The 19174-nt window shown below is 38.7% G+C and overlaps 1 protein-coding gene across 3 annotated transcripts in view; it reads left to right on the top strand.

The window, feature by feature from the left end:
• PTCHD4 (patched domain containing 4) overlaps positions 1 to 17810 on the top strand; it is a 180816-nt gene extending 163006 nt beyond the window's left edge. For all 3 annotated transcript variants that reach the window (XM_058734202.1, XM_058734203.1, XM_058734201.1), the window contains one exon: positions 15849 to 17810. In XM_058734202.1, the coding sequence (XP_058590185.1) occupies positions 15849 to 17482 (1634 nt within the window). In that variant the 3' untranslated portion in view covers positions 17483 to 17810. The remainder of the gene's footprint in view (positions 1 to 15848) is intronic.
• The last annotated feature ends 1364 nt before the right edge of the window (positions 17811 to 19174 follow it).

The raw sequence follows: 19174 nt of genomic DNA, 5'->3' as shown, positions 1-19174 counted from the left end.
GGATGAAATAACAAATAAGAAAGAAAACTGCAGCCTTGATATGAGTGTTTATGATATGCCTACTGTATAACTAATACCAGACTATTAAATGAAAGATATATTCTTTCAGCGATCATGTCATAGGTAATGTGTGGAAATCAGTCATCTCAATCAATCAACCTTCCCCACTGCTGGGTTCCATGCAGTGGAGAATATATACCCAAAGAGCCTAACAAGAGTCAAATTTTCATCCTTATAAATGGAGGGATGGTATTTCCCAAAGTCTCCAAAGAATGGAGACCTTATATTGTACCAGAGTCTAATGTGGGGATGTCTGCATAAAGAATCCTAAATCTAGATTTCCCCTCTCCTTCCTATAAGGAGAATTAGGTCTTTAAGGCACCCCCATTAAGATTTCCTTAGCAGCCAATTGCATGGAAGACTGTGGTTTTCCTCACAAATCCAGTTGCTGTCAGAAGAGGGTACTGGAGACCAACATTAAGAGATGGCCTCCCATTAGAACAACAGGGCCAGGAGTGCTTCCACATGGAAAGAGAAACTGAGGACAAGCCCTCACCCTCCTTACTCGTTCATTAATATAAGTAGTGCAGGGTAGAGAAATAGGGTTCAGCTTATTTCTTCTTTTAGAGGAATAGCAGCCAACCTACTGGTACATTATCATCAGGCTCCAACCATCAGATCAGCTATTCCCAGTACCTGAAGGAATGATTAAAGCATAAAAGGAAGAAATGGAATATACTATTCAGCACTATCCAAATGATATTGGATGGAAGCCACTTATGCATGGGAACATGAAAAGTAGGGAATGACAAAGCTGAGGACAAGTTCTGACCCTCCTTACTCACTTATTAATACAAGTACTCTCTCCAGCGCTATCCAAATTAGAATGGATGGTAGTTACCTCTTCTTGGAAACATGAAGTGTAAGTATCCCTTCCCCAACACACTAGAACACCAGAAGTCTTAGAAGATCAGAGGTACCCACTGAGTCCTCAGTTTTATAATAAATATTTACTAAGTGCCAAGTAGTGCCTTGGGAAATGGTTACATAAGAACCAAAGAACCAAAGAACACAGTCACTGCTCTCGAGATCAGTTTACTCACACTGGGGTGAGAGGCTAAAGATTTAGATTCTGGTCCTGACTACCAAAATCACTTTGTAAATGCTGTATATCATGGATTCTTCGGAAACTCCATTTCCTAATGATTAAATAAAGGGTTCGTGGGATTCATATACAGTGATATTCTTCAGGATCCCCTTTGTGCACATCTGCTCATCAGTGGCTCCTTCCTTTGTACCCAGCCTATTCTGTCAATACATATCTGTTTTAGGAAAGGATATGACAAACTCATTCAGCCAAAAGAATTAAGAACCACTATGTTTACAAGGTAAATCTTCCCAGAAGCATTTCTATTTTCATAGAAGACTAACTCCTTAAGTTGAATACAGAAATAATTTCCACTTGTAGATTTGCATGAAGCTTAACTTCCTTTTCCTAGTATAAATCTAAAGTGTCAAGCAACTCCACTGACAAATTAGGCCTGCCATGCTGCATGGTGAGCTAGTATGGAAAATCTGTCTTTTGTAGTTTTGTTTTGTTTTTACATGTATTAGCTATTTGCCGATCTTGTAAACCGATCCAAGAAGCATTCCTAGGATACTCTGCCTCATGAGACAGAAATAGATCTTGCCTTTGAGCACCTCCATAGTTGGTGAAAACAGGCTTTGTACAATATTGACTTGACCACATCTGTTACAAAAATCACCCTTGCCATCAACTTACTAGAATGTCATCACCCACTACAGTACAGAAGATGGAATGCGTGTAATAATTGACAACATGTAGATATCAATCCCTCTGCTGTGTTCCCGAACTGTAATTAAGAGATGATCACAGGACTTACCATCTGCCACTCCCTGTAATGCTTCAGCCTGCTTTTGAACTTCGCATGTTTAGCTACAAAATTTTAACAACACAAGACTCAAAAAATATTCTTTAAGTACTTGCTGCATTTACGACACTGCTAGGTACCGAGGGACAAACAAAAATGAAGACATGGTCCTTGGTTTCAAGGCACTTTTACTGCTACACAGTTCTTCAAATTGAGTCCTCTGCAGATGTCATCAGAGGAAGAGTCAAAGTAATGGGATGATTGGCCTGGAGAAGACGGAAGGTTCCATGCTATTGTCTCCAATATTTGAATTATTGGGTATGTGGCAGAATAACTGCCATATGTTCCAAAGTATACAATTAGTAGCAGACTTTGGAAATTTGGGGGTGACTAACATCGACTCTAAATATGGAGGAACTTTCCAAATTTCAAAAAGTATCTGGACAGGATGTTCACTTGTTGGGTATGTAGAAAGAGTACACTCATCAGGGTAAAGCTAAGTGTGCTGTCGTGTAGCACCACAACTTGAATATGGTAGGTCCTTCCTCGATATCTGTTGATTAGTTGATCAATTTCTTTGAGAGCTGTGCTATTTTATTGAAGATTCCCTACCGGCGTTAATAGAGTCTACCCCTTGAGAAATCTCAGAAGGTGTCACAGAGATAATACATTTTGCAAGCTGCTGATATTCTTTCATCAGCTCTTTACGTACTATTTCTGGGCCCTGAATTGTTGTCAGTCAATTATAAGTGAAAATGGTCTGGAAATAAATAATGTGGGCCTGCTTGGGTTTTTTTTTTTTTTTTAATAAATGCTAGAATAGCCCTAGAGTTTTCATATACCTCAAAGAGCTCAAAACCTTCAGATTATCTCCGTAAACTTTCTAACAGTCACATGGCCAAAACTCAACCTTCCCCAAGAGTCCAGTTAGCTGTTTTATAGTCATAGCAATCTGGGTGAGTTTTCTTCTGTTTCTCATGAAGAACAGATGTTCTTCTCATGATTGTTTCTTGATGAATCTTTGCCTAATGGGAATGGGCTGGACAAAGTCCATAGGGATTATCAAGATGGAAAGGAGTAAGATTTATCACAAGAGGCAATAAGTGTTTCCTACAATTTTCATTCACTGAAGCTATGTTTAGTGGCCTGCCATGTTATCATGACTAACTGTCATTTCTATTGATAACTTCAAGAATGAAACAGCCATGTGCTGTAGTGAACAACGAACACAAAAAGCCTAAGCCCCACACGAGCGCTTACCCATAAGCAAAAAGTGATGCTAATATTTACTGAGTGTTTGATATGTGCCATGGACTGTGGTAAACATTTTATGTGGGTTACCTTATTTGTTATTATTTGTTATTTGTTATTTGTTATTCTCAGCAACACTGTCAGGCTTACATTCTCTGCTCTGCATGTGAGAAAGCCAACATGGAGAGTACCCATGGAGGTATCCAGTTAGGGAATAACACTGCTGAAGTTTGAAGCTGTGCATGAACACAAAAACCTGTACTCAGGACTCCCTCTGCCAGGCTACTATCCACATGACCCACGGTCCTCTATCCCCTGCCTTTGAGAATTAACACCTAACAAGAAATTGTTATAATAAGAAGCAGAAAAGATGTAACTCTTATTTATAAATTCATGCTATGACAAAGCCAAGCTAAGCTGTGGACCACTAAAAGTGGAGAAAGTACTAGAAATTACTAGAAAACTTCCATCTCAGCTGAAAAGGAAGGCTGTATTCATCAGGGATACATTCAAATAATATCAGCTCTGTCATTTCTAGGGCCTTCTGCAAATGGTCTCTTTGCTCTCTGGACTGATGGAACTCAGCCATCTGTCCAGCAGCTCTGCTGTGTTCTCCTTCTGGAAATGACTGGGGTTCCCTCTGTGAGTCAGAAACACACAGTGTCTGGAAAGCTCCCTTTCAGCTTCCCTCCTGCTAAATGAGAGCAACTCTATTAGCAACCTTGAATAAGAACACTCACGCAAGGAATGCCACAATCAGTTGAATCTAGTTAACTAAAACCCTTTATTAATCAGTGCTTTTCCACAATTAACTTCTAAGGACAAAAAAAAAGAGGCAAGTTTCAAAATAAAAATCAGAGAAGAGAACTTTTAAACTTTTCTCTAAACCTGGTACACATTCATCCAAACTCCCACACTTCTACAACTACATAATACTCTTCAATAATACCTAACATTTGTGGGAGCACAAATTGTGTGCCAGATATTTGTACTAAGGGTTCCATGGGTCTATTTTTCCTTTAACATAACAATCCTTTGAAGCAGCTACTGTTATGCTTTTGATTTTAGAGATTGCCAAATCCAGCCATGGAGTTAATTTGCTCAAGGTCATACATCTAGTTGATGGTAGTGAGGAAGCTCAAACCCACACAGCATGTAATGCTTTAACCAATATGCCATACTGCCTCCTGATTTTTTGTGCATAATAAAATGATGATCCTGTGGAGTATTATTCAATAAATAACAACAGCTAACTCACTGAGTGCTTCCTGTGTGTCAGGCACTGCTGTAAGCACATTATAGCTACTATTTCATTTAATCTTCTTATTTGCCCCTTAAAATAGGTGCCATTTTTATCCCCATTTTCTAGACTAGGAAAATGAGACACGTAGAGGTTAAACTAATTGATTCTCTCCACATCACACATCACACAGTGATAGAGCCAGAACTGGAACCAAAATGTGTTACTCTAGAGTACATCCTTTTAATTGCTACACATACTGTTTTCTTTCCAACTTCCTTCCTTCCTTCCTTCCTTCCTTCCTTCCTTCCTTCCTTCCTTCCCTCCTTTCTTCCTTTAGGACAGAACACGGAAGAGTAATACAAGTCTAATGCATTTTAGAAAGATTTTCTCCAATAAAGTTAATCAACCAATAAAAGTTGAATCAAAAAGGAAGTTCTGGTTGATTAATTTAATGGCTATTCAAATGATCCAATTTCTGGGCTTTCTGGTTAATTGAGTTTCCACTGGCTTTGAGCCATTCTGTTCAGAGAGAAATTCCAACACATGGGATATTTTATTTCATCTTCATTGGTAAAAAAAAAAAAAAAAAAAAAGTCACAAAACACTCAAGGATGCTCCCAGAAAACTTGCCCTTTGAAGCATTACACTTCTTTCAAGAATTCATGCTACTACTTTGAAGATTTCTTTTGAGTGATATTTATTAGGAAACTAAAGCTATGCGTAATTTAGGTTTGCTAAGTAAGATTACTTCTATTTCAAACATGTTTCCCAATGATTGAATCAGGCATTTTGAAATCATTCTCCAGATCTTGATGTTACAGAAATCCTAATGTATCACCACTTTTACTCTTTATAGGATAGAAGATCCCCAAAGCTTATAATTAATGAACTAATAAATTCAGACATATGGATGTGATATGGTTTTCAAGTGGGACAAATGGGAGTTATTAAACTTCAGAAAGATGACATTTGACCATATTTTCCTAATGGGAGGCACTCAGGAAATGTCCTCCAAATGAATGAATTAATTCTTCTAACTAATTTTTGTTCTTTAAATATCTTTCGCTCAATAAACACTATATCTTAATTTTCATTCATTCTTACAAGTTCTTGTATTTATTATTTTCTTCCATATGATTCCTTAGTCTAAGTCTTGACTTTTTAAGCATGTGCTTGTGTTTAGTTTCTAAACTGCAAACTCACTTCTCTTAACAATTTTAAGATTTTCAGCCTGACCACTCATTCTTCCATTAATTGCTCTTCTTTGCTTAAAACAATGATTTCTTACTATCACATGACTGCTTGCTCCTCGCTTTTCCTATTAATATCTGTGTTATCTTCCTCAGAACATCTTCCCATTTATATACCCAACTGGCATTCTTTTTTCACTGAGAACACAACCAAAATATTTCTGCCATCAGGAAGCCATCCCTTGATTTGGAAATTCAAATCCTCCAGGGCTTAACTCTGACTCAGTACTCCTGCTCTAACTCCTAAACTCAAAGAAATCAACTTAAAGTCAACAACAAAAGCTTTAACTTATTTTGTTTTCCAAAAACACCTATTCATAATAATATGCCAATGCCCCCCCAGTCAAGGACCACCAGGAATACTACTATAAATGAAGAAATTTGGATTAACCGACTCATTACATTGAGAAAGAACACATACCATTGGGGACTGTGGAACAATTCAGGAATAAGGTATTAGAATGGACTTATATGATTTTTGCATGTGTTAGGTGATTTGGAAGAGGGTTCAAGACAGCACGGTTGGTCACTATCAAGAAAAGAGGATAATTCTATGATCAGTTATCTTAATAATACTGACACCTAGAAGGCAAGAAGACCAGACTAAAGACCAGGAGATGAAGACTAAACTGTGATTGGCAAAGAAACAGCAATCACTCCTACCATTCTTGACATTAGAAGGTGTTTGGTCCATTTTATGGCGGTTTTTTGTTTTTGTTTTTATGTTTTGCTTATATTCGGTCATAATCATGAGGTGGTCTTGTTTTATCTCAATCCATCTCAGTCAGACTGGTCTTATCTGATGCAATTCTACCAGACTGTCTGTGGTCAACGCTAAGCCTAGCTGTGGGTGCCAGACCAGGGCCTGGCAACACCCAAGGCCAACTTGACAGCTGCTTTTCTCTTTCTCAAAAGCAATGTATCTTCATTTCATAGAACTTGAAAGACATGGAAAGCATTGAGAAAAAAACAAATAGCTTGCTTGTAGTCTTTTTTCCCCTGAATGGGAATACCAGAAAGAGGGAGAGGACGAGAAAGCAAGCCATCGTATGCACGCTGGCTCTGCAGGATTGCTTCATCTTCTGGCAGCACTGGAGGCGCCACAGCAAGAAAAGCTGAAAAGAGAGCACTGGGGATCCCCCCCCCAAAAAAGCCAACTCAGCTGTGGTGGTAAAGATAGCAAAAACCAAGCTGCATTCAGAAGGTGGCATTCCAAGGCAAACGATTTGGAATGTTCTTGATGCAAACAACCTGCTGTTGCCAGCACCAAATTTTTCCATTCAATAGAGCACTTACTGTGTGCCAAGTGCATATGTTAACTTATCTGAAACTGATAACAATCCTATGATGTAGCCCCCATTGTTATCTAATTATAGATGAGGAAACTGAAATGTAGAGCAGTTTAAAAAAACAACCTGCCCAAGGTCACAGAGCTAGGAAGAAAGGGTCCTGAGATTTGAACTCAATCAATCTAACTCTGGGGATGTGCTAGTAACCACATTGTCTACCTAGTTTTGCCCCCTCTGAGTATTAAAACTTTAGCTGCAATAGTCACCAGGTTTTGAAACAATCCCATTCCCTATCTCTATTGCTATTTCCTTCCCCTTCTTTCTCTCTCTTTCTCATATGTATATTGAGATCTACTACATACACTCACATGTGTATGTGAGGACACACACACACACACACACACACACACTTATTAGATTCTTTACATTCAACTTTATGTAGAACTACAAAATAAATTAGCAAAAATGATGGAATGCAACTCTGGAGTGAGACTATATGCCCTTTTCTATACATTAGGATATGTATAAAATACACAACAGCTCTGAAAAAACATACAGTAAGAATCTGTTACTAAATTCCATTTTTTTTCTCTTAGGAACCTAATAAAATCCTCTAACCTCCTACTAAGTGCTAAGAGTGGCTGTTCAGATTCCTTCTAATTCCTCTTTTCATTGCAATATGGTGCCTCTTTACCATGCGTTTTAGCCTATTTCCTTCTGTACGGGGATGGGGACATTTCAAGAGAAGTCACTTCCTGGGTAACAGTAATATGAAGCTAGACCCACCCCCATTGCACGACACCATCACAAGTTTCAGGTAAAACAATCAAATATGCCCCTGGCAACAGCAGCTTGCACCTGTTGGGACGAGCACCGGGTGTTGTATGGAAACCAATATGACAATAGATTTCATATTAAAAAAAAAAAAGAAAAGAAAAGAAAAAAGAAAATTCCTGTTGAGGGGCACCTGGTTGGGTCAACCTGTTAAGCCTCTGACTCTTGATTTCAGTTCAGGTCATGATCTCCTGGTTTGCCCATTGAAGGCCCACATCAGGATCCAGGCTGGCAGTGCAGAGCCTACTTGGGATTCTCTGTCTCCCTTTCTCTCTGCCCCTCCCCTGCCCACTTTCTATCTCTGTCTCCCAAAATAAATAAATAACTAAACATTTTTTTAAAAAAAGAAAATTCCTGTTAAATAACATCCTATTCTATGTCTTTTAGGCTATATAGGTATCAAAAGGCAAGAGCCCTGGCCATCCTTTGTGTATAGAGCTTGATAATCACCTGTTTATTCTGATGAACATTGATTAAAAGTAGTCAGTCTAAAATACACACTGATCACCACCTCCAGGTGAGAGATTATGAGGATTAGAAAATGTCTAAAAAAAATCCATCTCTTAGGGAGCAGGAATACTTTACAAAATCATTTCTACCCTGCCAAATAACAATTTAGAACAAGCTTTTTAATTTGATATTCCATTTCTCAGACATTTGTAACGCTGAACCAGTCAAATTAATGAATTACATGCTACTTTGCAATTGAACGTCACTGATACCTATCATTGCCTCTGCCATAGAATCACCACCAAGGTAACACTCAAGTGCCCTTCTCAGTAAAATGAGGGAATTTCTATTTCACAGACACTTATGCTAAATATAGAGTTCTTAGTAATAATCACGGCAAGCACACTTAAAAATATATCTTTTTTAATGTTTATCTATCTTTAGAGAGAGGCAGAGACAGAATGTGAGTTGGGGAGGGACAGAGAGGGAGACACAGTATCCAAAGCAGACTCCAGGCTCTGAGCTGTCAACACAGAGCCCGACGCAGGGCTCGAACTCATGACCTGAGACTGAGTCAGATGCTTAATTGGCTGAGCCACCCAGACGCCCCTTAAGAATATCTTTAAGACTAGACACAGATCATGGCCAATTCAATTTCACAAACATTTATTGAGCGCCAATTAGTGTCAAATAATTGAAATACAAAAATGGAAAAGACAGTGCCTACCCTAGACAGTGAGGGCCTTACAGACTTACATAAAAAAACCAGGCACACCGATGGATAATTTTATTAGTTGACATTACCATATGTGTTGGAATGCAGAGAGGCTTCTAAGCATGTGAGTTAGGGATGAAGAGGGCAAGCAGAAGGTATTAGAGATGAGATCATGTTTGAGTGGTATCTTTAAAATATAAGCGGGAACAGCCAACTAAACAGAAGGAACAATGGATGAGTATCCCATATAATGCTGAACAGGTGAATGGTAACTAAAAATGCTGATTCAATATCCAGATTTTGTGGTGGTGGGGGTGGTGGTGGAGTTGTTATTGTTGTTGCTGTTGCTGTTGTTGCTGCTCTTAGCTGCTTTACTGGCTCAGTTGGCTGGATTTTATTTTTTTCATTCATTATTTATTCATTTGATTAGTATTGGGAAGTCACCTAGCCTGAGAGCCCAGTAGAAAATCAAAATACGCTTTTCCACCTGAGCTTAAGGGTGATTTCCACAAACACAGTTACTGAAAGCATAGCCAACCAAAGCAGAAGTAAATGAGATTAAAGAAATAAATAAATGAGATTAAAGAAATAAAAAGATTTCTCTGGAGCAGATCATAAGAAGGAATATTATTTTTGCCTTATTTCTTATGTTGCTGAAACCAGAGATATCAAGCTCTCATGACCTGCAGAAGGCTTGACATATTCAAGTATAAAGGGAGGCCCACTAGTACATCTCCTCGAGGCAAATGAAGAGAATTCTAATTCAGCTGATTAGAAAGAATTAGAAGCCCACAGATGGTGCTTATTAAAGTAATATATCAAGAAAAGCCCAGTAGGGAGTACTAATTGAATCAGTTACAATTAGTTCTGATTAGATTTGATCCTTGTTAAAAGTATTTTCTTTGGAATTCTGGTTTGGGGAGAGATTGGGTTTGGGATTGACATGGAAACTGTCAAATTTGTATTGCATTTACTGATGAACAATACTTCCTTTGAAGGAAGTCATTTTAGGCCTAGCCCTGTCACCAAAGGTTTTCCTAAGTCACTGTAGGTACAATCACAGTATGGAAATTTACACTGGAATACAAGAGTTTAGAGAAATGTTGTTAAATGTGGGAAGGAATCTGTTCTCAGAGAACATCTGTCTTACTTTAGAAGTCCTGTTTAGTTGTCTGTAAAGTGATTACTTCAGGCTCAAGGGAATTACAACCCATTCTGAATATTGTTCAACTCATTTATGACTGAAATCAGTTTTGTTTGGTAACAAAAGTGTATGTTCTTAAATTTTAACTATTCAAAATTTTCTCTCTGGCGGACCTACAATACCATGACCAAAAGAAGAATCCACATAATCTTCATTTTTTTGTCATATTTGTCCATTGTAAATAGGAGAAATTGTTAAATTATTGTTAAATAGAGTAATATTCCTAATACTAATCAAACGCTGGTTCAATATCCAGATTTTGTTTTAGCCAGGTGTCATGTAAGTTTCACTTGTTATTGCACAAGGCTTCCCTTTGCTTTCATTTGGAAAGAGGTCTCCAACAACATTGCTGAAGACTTTTCGAGTATTCAGTATACACACATACACCCAAATCTTTTATTTCATTGCCCTCCTTGAATTGTCCTCCCGGTTCCAACTCTGTCCAAAGCATTTTTAAGAGTTCTCTGTTTTTTCATGAAACTTTGCCAAGAGAAAGCTTAGTTATCCCAGTCGAGCCGCTTATTATGGTATTGTAATATAGTTTGCAAACATATGCTAATAATTGAAGGAAATCATGATCAAAGTTTGGCAGTCATCTCCTGAAATAGTAAATGTATTGTTCCAGCAATGGCATAACCGGCTATACCAACAAGCTAATATTAAAACCACAACCACCTCCTCTTGATTTACAGGCATTTGTGCCTGAATTCACGTCATTCCATCAGTCTAGACTGCATCATCCTCTATGTGTCAGAAACTTTTGGAGCTTTCCCTGATCCCTCAGGAAGAACCAGGTGTGTTTTCACAGTCCATAGCATTCATCTCCGCTTAGAAAGAATTCCGGTTATTCTTTACAATCCAGTTAACGGCTCACGTCTATGTCTCTCACCAGTCAGCAACTCGAATGGAGTGGTTCATAAAGCAGAGGCCTTAGATGGAGATTAAGGATTTGTGCAGGAATGGGAGAGAAACAACAAACTGTCAGGACTAAGGCACCAAAAGGAAATACGATAGAATTAGTTCAGGTCATGGTCCAGTGGGGCAAGCCACACTATCATCATCATCTGTGATGGTAGGTCACTTTCTTTAATTTCAGATATCTTGTCTGAATTGCAATAGGACCCTTGGTAAGTGTGGAAAACTAGTGAATATACACTTTTAAAAAGCTATGGGAAATAGCTGGGCTTCTTTCAAGTGAGTAGATGTTCAAAAAATGGTTTTAGCCTCAGAATGGAACCCAAAGTCAAAAGTAAGAAACCAAGAGAGAAAATACTGCAGAGGCTTGGAAACAGGCTTCCCACAGTTGACAGGACAACTGGATAGCGACAAGAGTAATCCCAAATTCTAATTTCTCTTTACAGGAGCCCTGTTCTGTTAGATAATTAAGTAGTTACCAATCTGGATGGATGGATGGATGGATGGATAAGTTTAATACATACTTGTATACATACAAAACTGGCAGAAATATGCAAAATTGTTAACAGCAATTATCTGTGTTGCAGGAATATAAAACAACTTTGAACCATTATTTTTTCCATCTTTCCCAATTTTTTTGATGGAAGTATGTCTTGCTTTTACAATCAGGAAAAGGTGATTAAAATACATATGTGTGTGTGTGTACTTTTTTTTTTTTAATTACACCAGTAATTCTCAATTGGGTGCAATTTTGTCCCCCAGTCAGCATTTGGCAATGTCTGGAGACATATTTGGTTCTCACAATTGTGAAGTGTGCTGCTGACATCTAGTTAGTAGAGGTCAGGAAATTCTTCTGAGCATCCTACAGGACAGCTTATAAAATTCATATCTATAATCTCTGTCTCAAAATTACCCAAGTGAAAATGACCTTCTGGTCTGACAGATATTGGAAAATAGTGTGTTTCTTGTTTACCTTCATGTTTTATATATTGACTAGTATAGGTACTCATGTGTAACAAGTCAAAATAAATACATATTGGGTTGAACTGAATGAAAAGTGTATACTTCTGGACACAATATAGATATAAAGATGCATAATAAATCTTAGAATAAGTAATGAAAAGATACATTTTTATGACCCATCTAGAATCAAGAATTGATTTAATTCAATAAGAGATTAGTGGGCATCTTCTGGGCATCTATAACTCTGCCAGATTGTTCTGCGAAGCATAAAATGTATTCCCTGACCTTGAAGAATTTGCACTCTAACCAAAGAAATAGAACATATCCTAGGAAAACCATTTTGTTCCAGAGCAGAACAGCACATGGTTTTGTGCCAAAATGAGTAACTAATCAGTGCAGTAAGACTTTAAGGAACAGAAAAAAAATCAATATGTCTGGAATTGTCAGCGATGAATTCCTGGCAAAGAAGAGAACTGAGCTGACACTTAACAGATTGATGGACAAAACGTCCATATGACCAGCGATAAGGAGAAGGTATTGCAAGACAGAGAAAAAAAGCATGAATAAAACTAAGAACTTAAGACCGATCATGGGCAGGTTCATGGTGAGAAGAAAGACTACCCTAGCTGAAGCAGGTCATAGATTAGACCAGCAAGGAAATGGCCAGATTATGGTGAGAATCAAATGATTCCTATCCGTAGGAATAGTCTGTAAAATATCCAAACCTATGAATGGGATAAAATGTCCTCTCCAAACAAAGTTTGGAAATTATGTTTTCAGTTTTCACTTTATCACACTTAAAGTGGTTAGTTAACCTAATATAGTTTAGCATCATCTTCCCACATGTACAGACCTTTGTACTATATAAAGCAACAATCTGGCCTACATAGTGTACCTAATATTCACAAAAGTGACCATTAGTAAAGGAAAGCCAAATTTAGCTGTAGCCCCATGTAGCCTTCTCCCCCTTATAACTACAAAGATAGCAAGAGTCCTCATTTCAGAAGAGAAGTGCTCTAATTAAAAGAATTCTTTTAATTACTTCAGCTAATATTCTAATATTATGTTTTTGTCAAGGGAATGAAAGATCCGGTATTCTGTTTTGTCAAGGAGTCTCGCAGAAGATAGAAATGAAGAATTAATGATGTTAAGAAGTATTAGACTTGGGACTCCTGGGTGGCTCAGTCGGTTAAGCATCTGACTTCAGCTCAGGTCGTGATCTTATGGTTCATGGGTTCGAGCCCCACGCCGGGCTCTGTGCTGACAGCTCAGAGCCTAGAGCCCAGAGCCTGGAGCCTGCTTCAGATTCTGTGTCTCCCTCTCTCTCTGCCCCTCCCCTACTCACACTCCGTCTGTCTGTCTCTCTCACTCTCTCTCAAAAATAAACATTTTTAAAAAATTAAAGAATTATTAGACCTAATGCAATGCACATACATGTTGAGCTAGTAATTAAATGTAATAAGTAATAGATCACTGCCTCCAAAACAACAACAACAACAACAACAAAAACTTACCTTATACATAAATGCAATTTGCCTAATCTTTTCTATTTGCTAGGATAAATTTATCTTTTCTGACTGGAGACCCAGAAGAGAGAACTTTGGAGAATCAATAGATTTATATTTAGGATAAGAACAACCCCAATGCAGTAACAATTAATAATTAATCTTAAAAACTCCCAAAAGAGATGAACCAATTTTTTAATCAAATTATAATTTTATTATATATATTTAATATATATATAATTGATTATATATAATCAATTTGATATATATATTTGATATATAATTTGATTATATATATTAAATATATATATATATATTTAAACCTGTAAATACTAGAGTCAAATTAACTATAAAGCAAGAATTCTTAGCTCCTCATAAAAGAGGTTTAAGTAAATGTTAACTCACCTACAAAGCTTTGTTGGTTAGGAAAAAGTTCAACTGTATATGATAACCTTACTTACAGTGGCTTAGATAAGCAGAGATTGGATTCTCTTTAAAGATAATTAGAGGGGCGCCTGGGTGGCTCAGTCGGTTGAGCGTCCGACTTCAGCTCAAGTCATGATCTCGCAGTTTTTGTGTTCGAGCCCCACATCGGGCTCTGTGCTGATGGCTCAGAGCCTGGAGCCTGCTTTGGATTCTCTCTCTCTCTCTCTCTCTCTCTCTCTCTGCCCCTCCCCAACTAGTGCTCTCTTAAAAATAAATAAATGCAAAAAAATAAAAATAAAGATAATTAGAAACGATGGTAGACCGTGGCTCTTACTGGTGGCTCCATGATACCATTTACGGCAAAGCCTCTGGTTTTCTAATAAGCATCCTTAGGTGACTATCAGTTATATTATCCAGAAATACATCATATGAACCACCTCGAGTTGAAAGGTAGGCTGAGAAATGGTTTTTAATCGTGCCCATTGTAGTCCCAAATAAAAGTAATAAAGAAGGGGAAAATTATGTACGCCAATTAGCAACTCTATCAACAACACAGGATCAGTGGTTATAGTAAGACCTCAGCCATTATGTTTGTTAAAGCATTGCTAAGTGAGTTGCTCCAATATCTAGGTGTCCCACAAAGTCCATTTTCCAAGTTTTCTTGAACTAGGTCATTTTGTGCCTTTAAGCTACATCCTCCTCTAATGGATTTCTTGGAGAAGAGCCCAAGCACAGCTTGTATCCATTCATAGAAAAGGTTTGTGTGTAGTATTGCTTTGCCTACAAGGGCAAGAGTGATGCATGAAGATTTTCTCTCAGTCAGAAAGTTACCAATTGATGCATTGTGGATGGTAATTGACAGAGCTAATTCAGGGAAGTGAAAAAGAGGGAAATTGAAGGTATAGCATAGTCCCTTTGCTTTCCCAGCTGTTTTCTGCTTTGGCTGGTAAGGAAGCAAGTGGTGGTATCTTCAGAGCTCTTAAATGCCTGGGGTGGGTGAAGAAGCAGGCAAGGTGGGGAGTGGAGAGGGTGGTGGCAGTTCAATATCGAACAGTATCTGGTACATAGCAGGTGCTCAAGTAATATTTGTGGAATAAAGCTTTTGCTTATTTACACCTACTAAAGAATGCACAGAAGCTGATTAAAAAGAAGCATTCCACATCCACTTTAAGGAAGTAAATGCTAGTCAGTGTTCATACTGTGTGAATAAAAGCTCTGTGAGGAACCCAAAGGAAATACTTGCTATGATCTCTTGCTCTGAAGGTCTTCCCCTGTCTTTTATGTGACCTGGTGGATTTTTTTCAATTCACACTCAATGTTAATTAATCAAATCTATAGGAATTGGTTTCTAAGCCATCTGGCCACCAAGCAGATTATTAAACATTGCAAAATCAATTCTAAGTGATTTTTAAGTGTTTAAAATCGTCTTATAATTTCCTAAATCAGCCCATAAGTCAGCTTGAAATGGAGGTTAGGGACTGTCAGTCAATACATCAACTGATCGAGCAGTCAATTGAAGTGGGGCATTTGAAGATGTATGAATAACAGTCCCTGCCATTTACAACTTATGATCCACTTAGGGAGACAGCATGTGTCTGGGGCGGGGGCGTGGGGGTGGGAATCACATAATAATGTCAATTATACTTACGACTTGTAAAATTAATAAGACAGACAGTACATGTTTAATTTTATCCAGAACACCAATTAACTTGGACTTCGCTAAAATAGACACCCAGACTAACTATATCCTGTTGCGTAACTCAGATTTTGAGACCCTGATATGAGGATCATAGCATTTTGAAGATTAGAGTATAAAGTGCTGCTTAGCATAGATAGTCTATAAAGAGCTCACTTGAGCCATAGGAGGAAATAAAAACAATGATTCTTTCTCTTTTCTAAACAAAAAACTAGGTCATGGAACTAAAGGAGTGTTTGAGCTTCTGTCCGGATGGCGCAGAACGAGAGAGAATTTACCCTTCAAAGACAGGGTTGCAGATGCCTATTCTGATGTGATGGTCACCTATACCATGACCAGCTCCTTGTACTTCATTACCTTTGGCATGGGTGCCAGCCCATTCACAAACATAGAGGCTGTGAAGGTCTTCTGTCAGAACATGTGTGTCTCCATTCTGTTGAACTACTTCTACATTTTCTCATTCTTTGGCTCCTGTCTGGTCTTCGCGGGCCAACTAGAGCAAAACCGCTACCACAGCATCTTTTGCTGTAAGATCCCCTCCGCGGAATACCTGGACCGCAAACCTGTGTGGTTCCAGACAGTGATGAGTGACGGGCGTCAACAGACATCCCATCATGAGACGAACCCCTACCAGCACCATTTTATTCAGCACTTCCTACGCGAACATTACAACGAATGGATTACCAATATCTACGTGAAGCCGTTTGTCGTCATCCTCTATCTCATTTATGCCTCCTTCTCCTTCATGGGGTGCTTGCAGATCAGCGACAGGGCCAACATCATCAATCTACTAGCCAGTGATTCTCCGAGTGTTTCCTACGCCATGGTTCAGCAGAAATATTTCAGCAACTACAGCCCGGTGATAGGATTCTACATCTACGAGCCACTGGAGTACTGGAACAGCAGCGTCCAGGAGGATCTGAGGAGGCTCTGTAGTGGGTTCACTGCAGTGTCCTGGGTGGAGCAGTATTACCAGTTCCTGAAAGTTAGCAACATCAGTGCCAGTAACAAGAGTGACTTTATCAGTGTCCTACAAAGTTCATTTTTAAAAAAGCCAGAATTCCAGCATTTTCGAAACGATATCATCTTCTCCAAAGCCGGGGATGAAAACAATATTATCGCTTCTCGCTTGTATCTGGTGGCCAGGACTAGCAGAGACAAGCAGAAGGAAGTCATAGAAGTGTTGGAAAAATTGAGGCCCCTGTCCCTGTCAAAGAGCATCCGATTCATCGTGTTCAACCCCTCCTTTGTGTTCACGGATCATTATGGCTTGTCTGTCACGGTGCCTGTTCTGATTGCAGGCTTTGGTGTCCTCCTGGTGTTAATCCTGACTTTCTTCCTAGTGATCCACCCTCTGGGAAACTTCTGGCTCATTCTTAGTGTCACCTCAATTGAGCTGGGCGTTCTGGGCTTAATGACGCTATGGAACGTCGACATGGATTGCATTTCTATCTTGTGCCTTATCTACACTTTAAATTTTGCCATTGACCACTGTGCACCACTGCTTTACACATTTGTACTAGCAACTGAGCACACCCGAACACAATGTATAAAAAGCTCCCTACAAGAGCATGGGACAGCCATTTTGCAAAATGTTACTTCTTTTCTTATTGGGTTGGTCCCCCTCCTATTTGTGCCTTCAAACCTGACCTTCACACTGTTCAAATGCTTGCTGCTCACTGGGGGTTGCACACTTCTGCACTGTTTTGTTATCTTACCCGTGTTCCTAACCTTTTTCCCCCCTTCCAAAAAGCACCACAAGAAAAAGAAACGTGCCAAACGGAAGGAGAGAGAGGAAATTGAATGCATAGAGATTCAAGAGAACCCTGATCATGTCACTACAGTCTGAAGGGTGTAGACAAATGGATTATTTTTCTTTTCCAGTATTGCACAATGATGCAGGGAGAGTAAAGCTCACTCCTCAGCTGCTTGGGCTGGCCAGGGGTAACAAGGAAAGTCAGATCAAGAGTGAATTGTTCATGACACATCAAGGTGTCCACTTCCTGGGGGGAAGAGAGAATCAAAGAAGAGGGAAATGTTCTTTACAACTTTGTTCTCCACTAAAGATAAGTTTGGGGATGTGATCTTAGAGCTCTTCCAAGGAATGGACGAATGAATGAAGCATTGGAAGGCCAAAAGATCTCACTGCTTTTAAAAATAAAATGCTTAAGAAAGATGGAGAGGAGTAGAAAGGGGGCCTCTCAATAGGGGAAAAGACAGTAAATGTCAAAATTGCCATGGCATTTTTCTTATTTGTGTTTTGAACAGGTTGGTCAAAGGAAACCTATGCACTTGGGAAGTACATATTTAATCCCGTCTAAACCAAAGGACTTCCCAATCCATTTTACGTGTACATATATATGTATATATACCATATATACATATACTTAGATTTGTCTTTAGTGAACATTGATGTTTGTGTAGAAGAAGCTATCCATTTGCAGATGGGCTGGACTTTCTCTAGAAAGTCAAACCTGCCTTAGCCAAATATAGATACATTGATGGCAACTCAAAACAACTCAAGTGTTTCAGCAGAAAGAGTATTATACAACTGTGTGATAAGCGAAATAAACAGAGATTTCAGTCCATTAGATTCTACATATCATGTCAATCTTGGAGATTCTTGCTTTGGATGACTTCAGAAAAAAACAAAATCAAAAAAAAAAAAAACATACACACACAAAAGGCATTTAAACCAATTACCACATGGACAAGGGTTAAAATTTCATGTTGGAGCTAAATAGTTGATAAGGCTTTTCATTGAGGTCTAATGGTTCACTATACTCGGGAAGGCTGGTTTGGCTGCTTTCAGAGAGCTTACCCACTGCAAATGAACATTTTACACATACTGTCCATACATGTATGTATAGGGTACACGTGTGTGTGAGTGTCTGTGTGCGTGTGTGTGAGACCGTTGAGGTATACCATAGGTACAGTGTTCTCATTTTAGATGACGAATATATACTGCCATGGAATATAGATAATTAACATAGGAAAAAGGAGATCTAAGAAATGTCATAGAACGAAACAGAGTAAATGGATCATCGCCACTCATCATGTGCCATCAACTGGTTCTTAGTGTAAGGAAAATATTCTAATCCTATAAAGTCTAGTGTGCTCCTTGCATTAATATTTGGAACATTGACCCAGGCCACGATCACTATAGTAGTGATCACTATAACTACCGCAATATCGTTTTGTAGCTTCTTGCAATATCATTGTTCTTGTTCCCTGGAAAGTGCTCCTCAGCTGGCCCACCCCCTGGGGTGTTCGTAGCTCTCCATGGGTCACGTTCACTGTAACTGCTGCTGAATTCTCTCTCAGAACAAGTACCGAGGTAAATGTTTTCATTGAGTTAACGTTTAAAACTGCTCCCCAGCAGATACACTTAGTCTGTTGGGTGCTTACTTGGATTAATGCTGTGCTTCCTGTCACAGAAAATTCCTAGAAAATGCCTTTTCCCATGCCAACCAGTAAAATAAATTAATTTTCAGGTAGGACTGAACAAATGTCCAGTGATGATAAAAACATTTAGTAAGCT

This window comes from Neofelis nebulosa, chromosome 6 (assembly GCF_028018385.1).
Source record: "Neofelis nebulosa isolate mNeoNeb1 chromosome 6, mNeoNeb1.pri, whole genome shotgun sequence".
Lineage (NCBI taxonomy): Eukaryota > Metazoa > Chordata > Mammalia > Carnivora > Felidae > Neofelis > Neofelis nebulosa.
Note: the sequence above shows the minus strand (reverse complement) of the source record. Positions and strands in the feature narration are given on the sequence as shown.